The 13440-nt window shown below is 36.8% G+C and overlaps 1 protein-coding gene across 5 annotated transcripts in view; it reads left to right on the top strand.

The window, feature by feature from the left end:
* Positions 1–2: 2 nt before the first annotated feature.
* FAM149B1 (family with sequence similarity 149 member B1) overlaps positions 3–13440 on the top strand; it is a 31388-nt gene continuing 17950 nt past the window's right edge. For 2 of the 5 annotated variants that reach the window (XM_037497176.2, XM_037497174.2), the window contains exons 1-6: positions 117–246; positions 4165–4269; positions 5329–5458; positions 6694–6836; positions 7387–7500; positions 10454–10618. In XM_037497176.2, the coding sequence (XP_037353073.1) occupies positions 200–246; positions 4165–4269; positions 5329–5458; positions 6694–6836; positions 7387–7500; positions 10454–10618 (704 nt within the window). In that variant the 5' untranslated portion in view covers positions 117–199. Of the gene's footprint in view, positions 22–115; positions 247–310; positions 586–4164; positions 4270–5328; positions 5459–6693; positions 6837–7386; positions 7501–10453; positions 10619–13440 lie in introns of those variants that run through there. The other 3 variants (XM_054690554.1, XM_054690552.1, XM_054690553.1) reach the window with 3 other exon arrangements.

Raw genomic sequence — 13440 nt, 5'->3', positions numbered from 1 at the left:
TCCCGCTGGGAAGCCGGGAGGGTAAAGGACTGGAGTGGTGGGGACCCCGGGGAGGTGGCGGGAGGGAGTCTAGGAGACGGGGCGTGACGGGGCCTGAAGGTGGCGGGAGGGGGCCGGGCCGGAGCCAGCGGGAGGGCCAGGCCCGGAGGCCCCGGCCCTGGCGTGCCCACCCCGGCCGCGGCTGAGGAGGAAGTGGAGGATGATTTCCAGATACACCCGGAAGGCGGTGCCACAGAGCTCGGAGCTGTGAGTGGACTGCTCAGCCACCCCAGCCGGGGCCCGGGGAGGCCGAGGCGGACCGCGGGACCTCAGGGGACCCTCCTTGCTCAGCCCTTCACTCCTTTCCTTTCCAAGGGCGGGGAAATTTTTTTTTTTCTTCTTCAGAATTCTTTTTCCAGCCTTGCTGGACGCTGCCTTTTCTACTTCCATCTCTAGCTGAGGGTGTGTCACCTGTGCTCTCTTAGCGCAAGCCCTTTTGGGCTGCAATTCCTGAACTCAGGGACTAGGTCTTCTAAGGCATTTGTAGTTTCCGCAGTTCTTCATGCCCTGTCAATGGCCAGTGAAGACTCGAGAAGTTATTAATAGGTGATTGAGTAATACAATAAACTTGAGTACATCTAGTGCTAGGCGCCGTGCAAAGCAGTTTACATGCATTAGATCACTTAATCCTGTCAACAAGGATAAAAGAGGGGACTTCTGCACATTCGACAGATAAACCATATTTAAAGATAATATATAGCATGTCAAAGATTAGGGAGAAAGTGGTGGAGCTGAATTACAAACCTGGCGTCAATCTGATTCGGAATTCGTGGTCACAGCCATTAAACATACTGTCTACTCACCTCTGACAATTAAGCATCAGAATCCTGAAGGATCCCTTTTGCATTTGAAACTTAAGAGAATATTTCTGACTTGTTCTACCCTGATGAAGTGTAATTAAGCAAGTAATGGCAATGTCCATTTATTAATGCTTTACACTTTCAAAAAGACTTTCGCTTCTTGGTCCTTGTAACAACCTTGTAAGATGGGATGATTGTCTTCCACTTTCCAAAAGATGATATATTAGAAAGGTTACACAGCTTAAGGCTGTATAATGAATGGGTTTTGGGCTTGGACTTTTTAATGCCAAATACCTTTTTCCCTCTCCACTAAGCTATGTAATTTTAGCAACCATACACTTACTAAATGTTAACTATACATGGCAATAACAAAGATGTTTTCAGTCATGTCTGGGTTTCTGGGTAGGCTCTTTTCTAACCATGTGACTTTTTTTACAAGATTTATTTATGTATACAAGAACTGGGATGTAGCCCAGAGGTGTGGGGGGTGAGAAGATCCACCAGCAACAGACTTGGGAACAGAACAGGCAGATATACTGAAATACACTGCTGAGGGGAGCAGTAGGCAAGACAGGAGAGGTCTGCTTCGCCATGTGGGTTATCTCCCTGGTCAGGGATGGAACTCATGTTTCAGTGGCTGGTGAAAGCTTGACAGCACTGTGTCTTTAACCCCTGCACCACCAGGGAGGCCTCTAACCTTGTGACTTTTAAGCAGATTACTAAATCATTGAGTAAAACCTTATCTAGAATCTTGCTTAAAATGATGGCACAGGTCTTGACACAGTTTCCTTGTGTCTTCCTTGATACAGTACTAATGCCATACAGAGAAAATCAGTCTATGATCTCTTCCTGCCTTTCAGAAGTTTATTTTCTACCAAGTAATAGTATATATACACAGTAGTAATTAAGATAACTTCTTTGCAACTAGGAAGAAGAAAATCATTTCCCAATAAAGTAACTAAGGTTTAACTAAAAATCTGTTTTTATATTATAATTAATTCTGATCATTTTTTTTAAGTTTTTTTTTTTTAAATATTTATTTATTTATTTATTTATGCAAGCACTGGGTACAGTCAGAAGTGCGGGAGGGTGAGAGAATTCACCAGAGTCAGAGCGGGGAGCAGAGCAGGCAGAAGGACCGAAGTACACTGCTGAGGGGAGCAGCGGGCGGCAGGAGAGGTCTGCGCGCCATGTGGGACCCTCCTCCGGTGGCCGGGGAGCAGCCAGGGATCGAACCGGTGCTGCAGAGGCTGCGGGCAGCTTTGCAACCCAGCGCTCAACCGCTGCGCCACCGGGGAGGCCCAATTCTGATCATTTTTTTTAAAGATTTATTTATACAAGAACTGGGGTACAGGTCAGAGGCACGCGGGAGGGCGAGAGAATTCACCAGAGACAGAGTGGGGAGCAGAACAGGCAGACAGACCAAAGACACTGCTGAGGGGAGCAGCAGGCAAGGCACGAGAGGTCTGCTGCACCATGTGGGTTTCTCCCTGGCCAGCGGGGAATGGAACCCGCATTGCAGAGGCTATGGGCAGCTTCACAGCGCGGCACTCAACCCACTGAGCCACCAGGGAGGCCCTAATTCTGATCATTTTGATAGTAAAAATCTTTTATGGAAGAAATTATTGATAGGCAATTACTGGGCCAAAATTATTGACGCGGTATACTTATGTTACTTGTTCTCTATATTTATGTGACACTTCCTGGAGACAACACTCCCAAAGATGATTGTCTAGGGGAGTTAGTATGATGTGAATAATGAAGATAATAAAGAGTATATGTAGCTAAATGACAGTAAATTAAAAGCAGTATTTTACTTTAGGTATTATAACAATAATTTGCTTGTATAAGTAACTTTAGTTTTCTCTCCAATAGCTCCAAATGACATGCTAAAAAGAGTTTGAAAAAAATGATTTTCAACAGCTTAACATTTTTAATGATGAATTTCAAACAATGAAGTGAATAATATAATAACCATCCAATGTCCACATTTGACAGTTATCAGAATTTTAGTATATTTGCTTCAACTAAACTGTTTAGCCTCTTTCCCTCATTGTGAAATAAGACCCTATCATTTCACTCTATATCCTTTAGACTATATCTCTAGATATTATAGAAATTTTCTTATGTAATTACAATGCTATTATCAAATTTAATATATTCTTAGTATTATCTGTCACTTCATAATCACATTTCTTTGTCAAACTGACAGCTGTCTTCAAGTTTCCATTACTTAGCTGGAATCCACATTTCTGATACCTGCCACTGTCTCAAAAACAAGCTTTACATGTAGGATCACTAAATGAGAGAAATGCTGATAAAACTGCACAAATCCATCACCACCAAGTAAAGAATAAACTCCACTGACTTCCCTGTGGATTTATCTTCATATATAAAAATGTTACAGTTCACTAAAATCTCAAACAATTCATTTGCTCTGAGAAGGCTTGAATTTGAATCCTGGCTCCATCATTTACTAGCCTATAACTTCGAACAGGTTACTTAATCCCTCTATAGATGTCCTTGAAGTTCATCCACAAATCAAAAAGTCCTTTTCTTTGCTGAGTCATATTTCATTGTGTAGATATACCAGAGTTTACAATTTACCCATTAAGGAACATTACAATTGTTTCCAGTTTTTTCCAGTTATAAATAAAGCTGCAGTGAACATTTGTGTACAAATTTTTGTATTTTATTTTTTTTACAAGATTTATTATGCATACAAGAGCTGGGGTACAGGCCAGAGGTGCTAGGGTGAGAGGATTCACCAGAGACAGAGTGGGGAACAGAACAGGGAGGCTGACTTAACTACACTGCTGAGGGGAGCAGTGGGCAAGACAGGAGAGGTCTGCTGTGCCATGTGGGTTGCTCCCTGGCTGGCCAGGGATCGAACTGCTGCAGAAGCTGCAGGTTGCTTCGTAGCGCTGTGCTTAACCCCTTGGCCACCAAGGAGGCCCCTCTATTATATTTTAAATTTACAGTGAAATTTGGTTTAACCCAGTGAATTTGGTTTAACCAGTGATACTTGGTTTAACCCAGTATCTTCCAAAACATTATTTTAACATATAAATAATACAAAATAATGAGATTGTACTTTCTTGTTATATTATGACTCTGAAATCCTGTGTGTTTTACACATAAAGTTTATCTCAATCCAATTAACCATACTAAGAACAATTTCAACTGCTAGCAACTAGTGGCTACCACATTGGACAGTGCAGTTCCAGAACAGCAAGAAGTAGGTAACTAATTTCTAGATTAAGTTACTGAAAAGTATATATTTTTTTCTTTACAGAAACTGTAACTTTGTTTTACTCTTTCACAGGAAAGGAATAACAAAACATGCCCTTAATCATCATCCCCTTCCAGAGCAGCTGGATGAAATTTCCTCCACCAATGACAGCCATGAAAAAGACACAACTTCCCAAAGGTAATAATATTCAGTGTACTTACTTGCTTATTACACTTAACAGTGGCAAAGGTTTTGCTTTTTGTTATAGGGTTGAAATAAGAATTTTTATAATATTTTCATTCGACTCATTCTAGAACAGCTAATGAAAACCATGCTTTTTGAAAATATTATGAATTATTTAAAAGGAGGTGCAAAATAGATCTAATTTTTAATTCTAGTTTTGCCAGTTATTAGCTGTGTAATATTGGGGCAACTTACTTTCCTAATAATACTATCTCTTAAAGCATGTTGTGACTATCAATGAGACAAAATATATTAAACTAGGTACAATGCTTAGTATATAGTAAATACTGGCTAAATATTAGTGCAATGTTATTTAAGGTTTAGAAAAGAAGAGACTAACTTCAAAGAGATTTCTGAGAAACGACGTGGTATGATAAGAAAAATTAAAGGAGGAGGGAGAGGGATAAGAGGAGGGAGGGAGGAGCACAGGGGACTGTGGTGATGGTACACGGGTGCCTTGGGGAAAGAAATTCTGCGGGAACTACACCTGAAGGGGTGGAGGGAAGCAAATATTGTTTAAAAATGAACACTGATAAAAAAATAAAATTAAAAAAAGAAAAATTAAAATCGTAAAACCTACTTTCAAAATCTAGAGCTAAACCTTATTCTTTTTCTTTAAAAAGTTTAGTTTTATATCACCAGGTTGTTGTGAGGATAAAATGGCACTAATATCTGTAAAAGTGGTTGGTAAATTATAAAAGTGCAATACAAGTTGGTATACTATGTTAATGTTTCTGAAATACCTTTGTCAAATGTGTGTATTATAGGTAATATTAAAGTATTCCTTGTAAACTATGACTAGCATTATTTTAAATGACTACCATCAATTCTAGAGGAATTAAGCAGGCATTCTCCATGATGCATAAATTTCAAGCTTTTCATTTATTTTTGCCTCTATGGAAATATTTGTACATATGCTTACCAACTAATAAACTGCTGAGACTTGAGAGCTGCAGAGACTTGAGAAAATATCAGCATTTTTCTGCTTTCTTTCCTTCCAAATTGTGCATTTAGTGAGTCTGACATCACACAAGAATCACCTTTTACATCAGCTGACACTGGGAATTCAAGGTCTGCTTTTCCAAGTTATACAGGCACAGGGATCTCTACTGAAGGAAGCTCAGACTTCTCCTGGGGATATGGTGTGAGTTGTATGTTATTGTTCTGATGGAGTCTTAGGAGTCTATTCTGGAAATTAGGATTTGAATGTATCTTTAAATATTTGCTTTGTTTTATGGATATAGTAATTGATCCTTATAGCTTAGTACTGATTTAAATGGTTACAGGTTAGAATGAATCTGGGCTTTGGTATTAGTTCCTGTTGCTGCCCTCAGTCCACTAAAGTATCTCCCCACCACTAATGTTACGTTGTTTAAAATGTTTTTGAGTCTATTATCAAGCTATTAGGAACTAGGAGAATGTTAATATTGTAAAATTTTAAAAAATGGGTATAAATAGTATATGAAATAGCAATTTTTATATGTATTTGTGTTGCATCTTTAAATTAACCTGTATCGGGGACTGTGGTGATGGTGCATGGGTGCCTTTGGGGAAGGAAATTCTATGGGGACTCAATCTGAGGGGGTGGAGATAAGCAAATATTGTCTAAAAAATGTAAGAAATGATAAATGTTAAAATTTTTTAAAAAATATTTATAAAAAAATTAAAATAAAATAAAAACCTGTATCTGCCTAGCAAGTCCTTTTCTTTTTATTTGGGTAGAAACTGAGTTTCATTCTTAGAGTGAAATGCCTAATTCTCATCTTATTTGTTCAAAATAAGCCATAACTTCTTCCACAAGAATGTAAAAGGTAGAAGATAACATAGAGGGTATATAGATGAATATAATATAAGGGATGAAGTAGAGGATAAACTGAGAATCAAATAACATAAAATCAGATTCACATTTTATAGCCACCCCTTTGGCTACTGCTAAAGGATAGATGACAGAAGGCAGGTATATCATAAAGTTGTTCAGTGAAAAATGCAGACTACACAGTAATATTTAAAGATAAAGGACTAAAAATACCGGAACCAAACAACTATACTAAAATTAACAATTTTTATCTATTATGGTGAAAATTATTGATAATTTTTTTCTTCATGTTTTTGTTTTTAAAGAATGACTCCAATAGTAATTTTATGATGAAGAACATCTTACTTTACATATGTAAATAAATCTATAAATTTTCTTTAAATAGGAATAGAGAAAAAAATCTGAATATTCTTAGATCTGAAAACTTATTTAACTTTTCTTTCATGGAAACTCAGTATTTCAAATGGACTAAATATTGAAAACAAAACAAAATCTAATTGTTGTGAAATTTTATGCTTTTTGATTTAATCTCACACATATTTTGGGGGGATATTTTCTTCTAGGAACTTGATCAAAATGCCACTGAAAAAGTACAAGCAATGTTCACAGCCATTGACGAGCTCTTGTATGAACAGAAGTTGAGTGTATATACTAAGGGTCTACAAGAAGAGTGCCAACAATGGACACACAGCTTTCCTCACCTCAGGTACTAAATCCTTAGCGTTCACTTGTATTTATGGCTGATACTAAAATTTGAAAAGCATTATTTCAAAAAACCTTGTACCCTGAAATCTCTATGGGCATGATTTTAATGAATGCAAATAACGCCTTGTGGTATAAAGCTTCAGATAAGAGAAAACTCAAGTTGATGGAAGTTTCTTGGTGTTTTCATGACTACTAATATGTCATCCTAATAGAGTAAAACAATTTCTGTACCAGTAGCTGTAATCTGGTGACTGTCCAAGGATTCTTTTTTCGTTTTGGTTTATAAATATTTGCTTAGTTTCCTAGGGCTTTTGGGGAGGAGTGATAGGGTTTATAGCTTTATCTTTTATCTCCCTTCTTTATCTCTATCCAGTGCCTCTGATAAGGCTCTGGATTCATATTTACTCTCAGGAGTCATTCTTAATCAGCATCAGACTAAGTGCTAGTGGATTTCCATATAGAATCATCAAATTTGTTCCCAGAATTTCTAGATTTTGTATGTGAGCCAGCTGAAGATGCTTAATTGTCTCTTTATGTTGTTCACTTTGAAGGATTCTAGGTAGGCAGATAATCACTCCGAGTGAAGGTTATGAACTGTATCCTAGGTCTCCTGCTGTTTTAGCTTCACATGAGGCAATACTGTCTCAAGAAAGAGATTCTACTATGTAAGTATTTAATATGTAAGTATTTATGCTTCCTAGTATATATTATGTTCTTCCACTTATACTAAGGGATTAAAATGTTTTTCCTATTTTTTGGCATTTAATAAAGCACAGCATATTTTATAAGATTGACCATTATGTTATATAGTTTTTTCTCTAAAAAGCAAGCTATCCTCCAAGTCTAGGGATATTTCGCTATTCAGATCTATAGATAGATAAATAGATATCTGTATCTGTGTTTCTCTCTCTCTCCCTCTCTCTCTCTCCATATATATATATATATATATATATATATATATATATATATGTGTGTGTGTGTATCTATCTATATCTGTATCTGTGTTTACATATATCTATGAATACAGACATTTCCCTCTTGGAATAAATGTGTAAACAGACTGAAAGAAATTTTGAGATCTAAGAAAGGGACTTTAAAATCTTTTTGAAAAAAGCTTGAAAAGTAATTTTTCTTAAACATATAATATTAATTACAACTTAATATATGCATAGAAGTTAAAATGCTATTACAGACTGATCTTTAAACTTTTTCTCCTTTAAGACATGGAATCAGCTAAAATTTCCAGAGACCTGATTCTTTTGAGAGGCTAATAGTATTTGAGAGCAAAACTTAAATAGTAAGGGCATATACGTTGGTGATGCTGCTGCTACTGTTTACCATGTTTTATAGTAAGTGGTAAGGGAAAATGTGTGAATTCATTTTGATGTTTTTGTTCGTTTAACAAATAGTTTGCCATAAAATGAGGTATATCAAAATCTGAGACTTTCTAAGAACTTCAAATTATATCCATTCTTGCCCACATCTGATACCATTCTCCACATTACATCAGGTTTTTCCTTTTAAAATTCAGAGTTGATCCTTTCTGTCTGCCACTTAAAAATCTTTAATACTTCTCACTAAATTTAAGTGATCATATCATATGCTGGCCCCTACCTACATGTCTGTATTTATTTTCTGTAATTCTCTCCTTCATTCACTAATCCTCTCAAAGCTTTCTTTTAGGTCTCAGATGTACTAAAGGTATTTATTCCATTTCCTATTTTTGAGGAATTCTTGGGCCAGTGGAAACTGATACAGTAAACAACGCAAAAAATATAATACCTTTATTTCTAAAACCAAGGACAGTGTCTGGACCTTTTTTTTTTAAGCATTCAATTTTAACTTTATTTTTACTAAATTGAAATATTTTCATAACAAATTACACAAAATAAATTAATGTATTAATTGATGTTATGTAGTAGATGTGAATAAAGTGATATTATGATTGCAAATATCAGTCAAAATAATATTAGGTGTCTAGATCAAAATGGGATTCCAGGGCCTCCCTGGTGGTGCAAGGGGTTAAGACACAACCTATGAAGCTATCCATAGCCTCCGCAGCGCGAGTTCGATCCCCACCCAAGGAGCTCCCACATGTCACAGCAGACCTCTCCTGACTCGCCCACTGCTCCCTTCAGCAGTGTATTTCAGGCGATCCGCCTGTTCTGTACCCCACTCTGTCTCTGGTGAATCCTCTCACCCCCCACACCTCTGGCCTTACTCCAGTTCTTGTAAATAAATGATCTTTTTTTTTTTTTAAGATTTATTTATTTATGCATACAAGAGCTGGGTTCTTGTAAATAAATGATCTTTTTTTTTAAAGATTGATTTATTTATGCATACAAGAACTGGGGTACAGGCCAGAGTGTGGGGGATGAGAGGACCCACCAGAGACAGAGTGGGGTACAGAACAGGCAGATTGACTGAAATACACTGCTGACAGGAGCAGCGGGCGAGTCAGGAGAGGTCTACTGTGACATGTGGGTTGCTCCCTGGCCGGCCGGGGATAGAGCTCATGCTGCAGAGGCTATGGATTGCTTCATATTGCAGTGCTTAACCCCTTGCACCACCAGGGAGGTCCTAAATAAAAAATCTTTTAAAAAAAAAAAACAAAATGAAATTCCAGGAAATGAAAGCATAAACAGAAAATACAGGCCACAAGAGTACCTTGAAAAGATAAGCTTGAGGACATTTCCACTTGAAAAAAAACTGCATTCTACTGCTTTAGTTTAAGGGACTTACCTTTCCTGGTCTAAATAAATAGCTCAATAAAAATTACTTGCACTGTGGGGGGCATGTACAATGGTGTAGCCATTATGGAAAACAGTATGGAATTTCCTTTGAAAATTAAAAATGGAATTACCATATGATCCAGCAATACCAATTCTGGTATTTATAGTTTTCTCCCCCATCCAAAAGTACATCAGTACTATTTAGTATGATTTGGTAGGTTGTGTTTTTTTTGGGTCTGGGAACATTATGTGAGTAGCATGTTCTTCTACAACATGAATTTCATGATCTCATAGTATTCTAGTGTATGATTATACCATTAAACAACTAATTCCCAATTGTGTATATTGAAATACTTTGGCTAGTTTCAATTTTTTTGCAATTATAAACAATTCTGTGATAATAATTCCTACAGTGAAATCTTATGGGTCACATCCTTGAAGGAAACCCCTACAAATGACACCATTGAATCAAAGGGTATGCTTATTTTAAGGTTTCTAATACTTATCTCCAAAATGTATGCCAATGTTTTTACCACTCACCTTGCTGAAAAGCGCTATGTTGACTCCCTTATTTCCCCATTAAAAAAATACTTAAGGCACAAAAAAGCACAAGGAATAAAAATATACACAGTAATATTTAATATTTGGTTACAGATTTAACTTGCTTTCTCTAAAGTAAACATACTGAAATGAATGAGTCAGCACATATTCCTATCTAAGTAGTACACCTAGGCTGAATTCTATGGCTAATATTTAATTTTCCTGTTCTGAGAAAGCTTAGAATAGTCTAGGAAGGTGTCATCAGGACATCTGAGCCAAAATTCATGTCACTGTGCTATTATGAGAATTAGGTTGTACATAATAATTGCTTTTTTCTCCCTCTCAGATTTGGCATAAGGGGAAAGAAGTTACATTTTTCATCTTATGTTCAGAAAGAATCTTCCACTGCCAAATCCCCTAGCTTGTGTTCTCCTGAAAATGGAGAGGAAGACTGTGTAATCTTCTCCGAAGGAATAATAGAGGAATACCTAGCATTTGACTGCACAGATACGTGAGTATTATGTTTTTTACGCTTTTTACTCTATTTTGTCTATTAACATCTATTTCTTCCTAGAATATATTATCAGTATTACCTATACTTAGATGTATATCAGCTTATGTTATTTATTTTCTGTTACTTTTCAGGTATCCTGAGTTCATATTCTTAGTTGGTATAAATTCCTGTGGTTTCCAAATACTAAACTACCTTGTGTATTTTCTTTCTGCTCATGCCATTTGCCTCTTTCTCAGATTAGACATTTTTAATTAGATTTTTTTCTCTACATAATTTGATTTTACCTTTTGTAATTATTAGTAACGCATAGAAACTGAAACTTTTTAAAAGAGCAGTTGAAGGGCCTCCCCTGGTGGCACAGCGGTTGAGCGCTGGGCTGTGAGGCTGCCCACAGCCTCTGCAGCGCCAAGTCGATCCCTGGCCACCAGCGAGGGTCCCACAAAAAAAAAAAAAAGAGCAGTTGAAGAATTGTGAACTTTGATACATAAATTCTGTTTGAAAAGGTATACAGTTTATAAAAAATATATTTAGCAGACTTTATAATTAATAATGCTCATTTTTATCTATTCTTATTGTAATTGGGAAATAGTCCTATGACATAGATACCAATTAACTCCTTTACAGAGTAGATAAGAATCAGGGTGTTCAACTGGGAGAACATTTTTGCACCCAACACTAATGATAAAGGACTGATCACAAAAATCTGCAAAGAGCTGATGAGACTCAGCAACAACAAAGAAAATAATCCAGTCAAAAAATGGGCAGAAGAGCTAAAAAGAAACTTCTCTGAAGAGGAAATGCAAATGGCCAACAGACATATGAAAAAATGTTCAACATCACTTGCAATCAGGGAAATGCAAATCAAAACTACCATGAGATACCATCTCACACCAGTGAGAATGGCACATATTAAAAAAACTAGCAACAACAAATGTTGGCGAGGATGTGGAGAAAAAGGAACTCTTCTGCACTGTTGGTGGGAGTGCAAACTGGTCCAACCACTATGGAGAGCTGTGTGGAGATTTCTGGACCTACTAAACATAGAGCTTCCATATGATCCAGCAATTCCACTCCTAGGTATTTACCCAAAGGACACAGAAACATCAATTCCAAAGAGCACCTGCACCCCTATGTTTATAGCAGCACTGTTTACAATAGCTAAGCTTTGGAAACAACCCAAATGCCCAAAAGTAGATGACTGGATCAAGAAGATGTGGTACATATATACCATGGAATATTACTCAGCATTCAAAAAAGATAAACACATGCAATTTGCAGCAACATGGATGGCGCTGGAAGGGATCATGCTAAGCGAAATAAGCCAAAAAGAAAAAGAAAAATACCGGATGGTCTCACTCATAGCAGGAATCTAGAAAACTTAAATAAGGGACCAGGAAAATGAATATAAGAAAGTGAAAATCAAAATCAACAAAAAACTATGAACCAGAGACACTTTTTGGGGGGGGGGGCGGGAGGGGAAGGATTGGGGTCAGAATGGGGCGTTTGCAATTGTATGGGGGAATATAAAAATAAAATTTAAGATTAAAAAAAAAATAAATAAATAAAAAATAAAGTCAGGTAAAAAAAAAAAAAGAATCAGGGTGTTTAAATGATTTTTCTAAGGTAAAGCTAAAACTAAAATTTTATTCATATGATTCTAACTCCAGTGCTCTCTCTACTATCCCATGCTACTTTAAGAAACTAAATCTGTAAGTCTTTTATTATTAGTTCCATAATTGATAGTGACAGCATCTCATCTGAAAATGATAATTTTTAGCTTTGAACTTTAGGTAGGGCTGGTTATTATTGTGTCACACGATTCTGGAATTTTCTTCCCATTATATTTCCTGCTGAGTCTTGCTTACATACACAGTATAAATATTCCTAGAATCGCTAAAGATTACACAGATTTCTTCCTTTTATTATTTTTTATTGAAGTAACACTGGTTTAAAACATTATATATGGGGACCTCCCTGGTGGCGCAAGGGGTTAAATCTCAGCACTATGAAGCTATCAGCAGCCAGCCAGGGAGCTAACCCACATGGTGCAGCAGACCTCTCCTGTCTTGTCTGCTGCTCCTCTCAGCAGTGTATTTCAGTAGATCTGCCTGTTCTGTTCCCCACGCTGTCTCTGGTGAATCCTCTCACCCTTTGCACCTCTGGTCTACACCATAGTTCTTATATGCATAAATGAAAATCTTAAAAAAAAAAACTGTAGCGATATGCTATTTTATCTGACAAACTGGTAGAAAACAAAAGATAAAGAAGTTTGGTAATTCCTTGAGTGGGAAAACAGGCAATTTCTTTTGCTACTGAAGAATTATACCATTTCCTTAGAGAAAAATGAACAGTATCTTTTAAATTGGCTATAAGCTTTGATTCAGTAACTCTGTAGGAATTTATCCTACAGCTATAACTCCTAAGTAGTCAAAGTGCTATGTGCAAGGATATAGTATGGCATATCCTATAGGCTGTTTTGCAGCTATTTTTTAATATTTTTTAATATATTTTATATAATTCTTACATCTTTTTTCATGAATGCATTTTCCATTTTGGTTATATTCCCCATACAATTCCCACCCCCCTTATTTTGGCCCTAATCCCTCCTCTCCCCTTTCCCCCCACAGTGTGTCTCTGGTTTATAGTTGCTTGTTGATTTTGACTTTTTCTTTATTATAATTAGTCTTTTTCCTGGTTCCTTATTTAGGTTTTCTAGATTCCTGCTATGAGTGAGACCATCTGGTATTTTTCTTTTTCTTTCTGGCTTATTTCGCTGAGTATGATCCCTTCCAACTCCATCCATGTTGCTGCAGATTGCA

This window comes from Talpa occidentalis, unplaced genomic scaffold, assembly GCF_014898055.3.
Source record: "Talpa occidentalis isolate TD23 unplaced genomic scaffold, MPIMG_talOcc4v2.1 talOcc4.8, whole genome shotgun sequence".
Lineage (NCBI taxonomy): Eukaryota > Metazoa > Chordata > Mammalia > Eulipotyphla > Talpidae > Talpa > Talpa occidentalis.
This window is presented reverse-complemented; position numbering and strand designations above follow the sequence as displayed.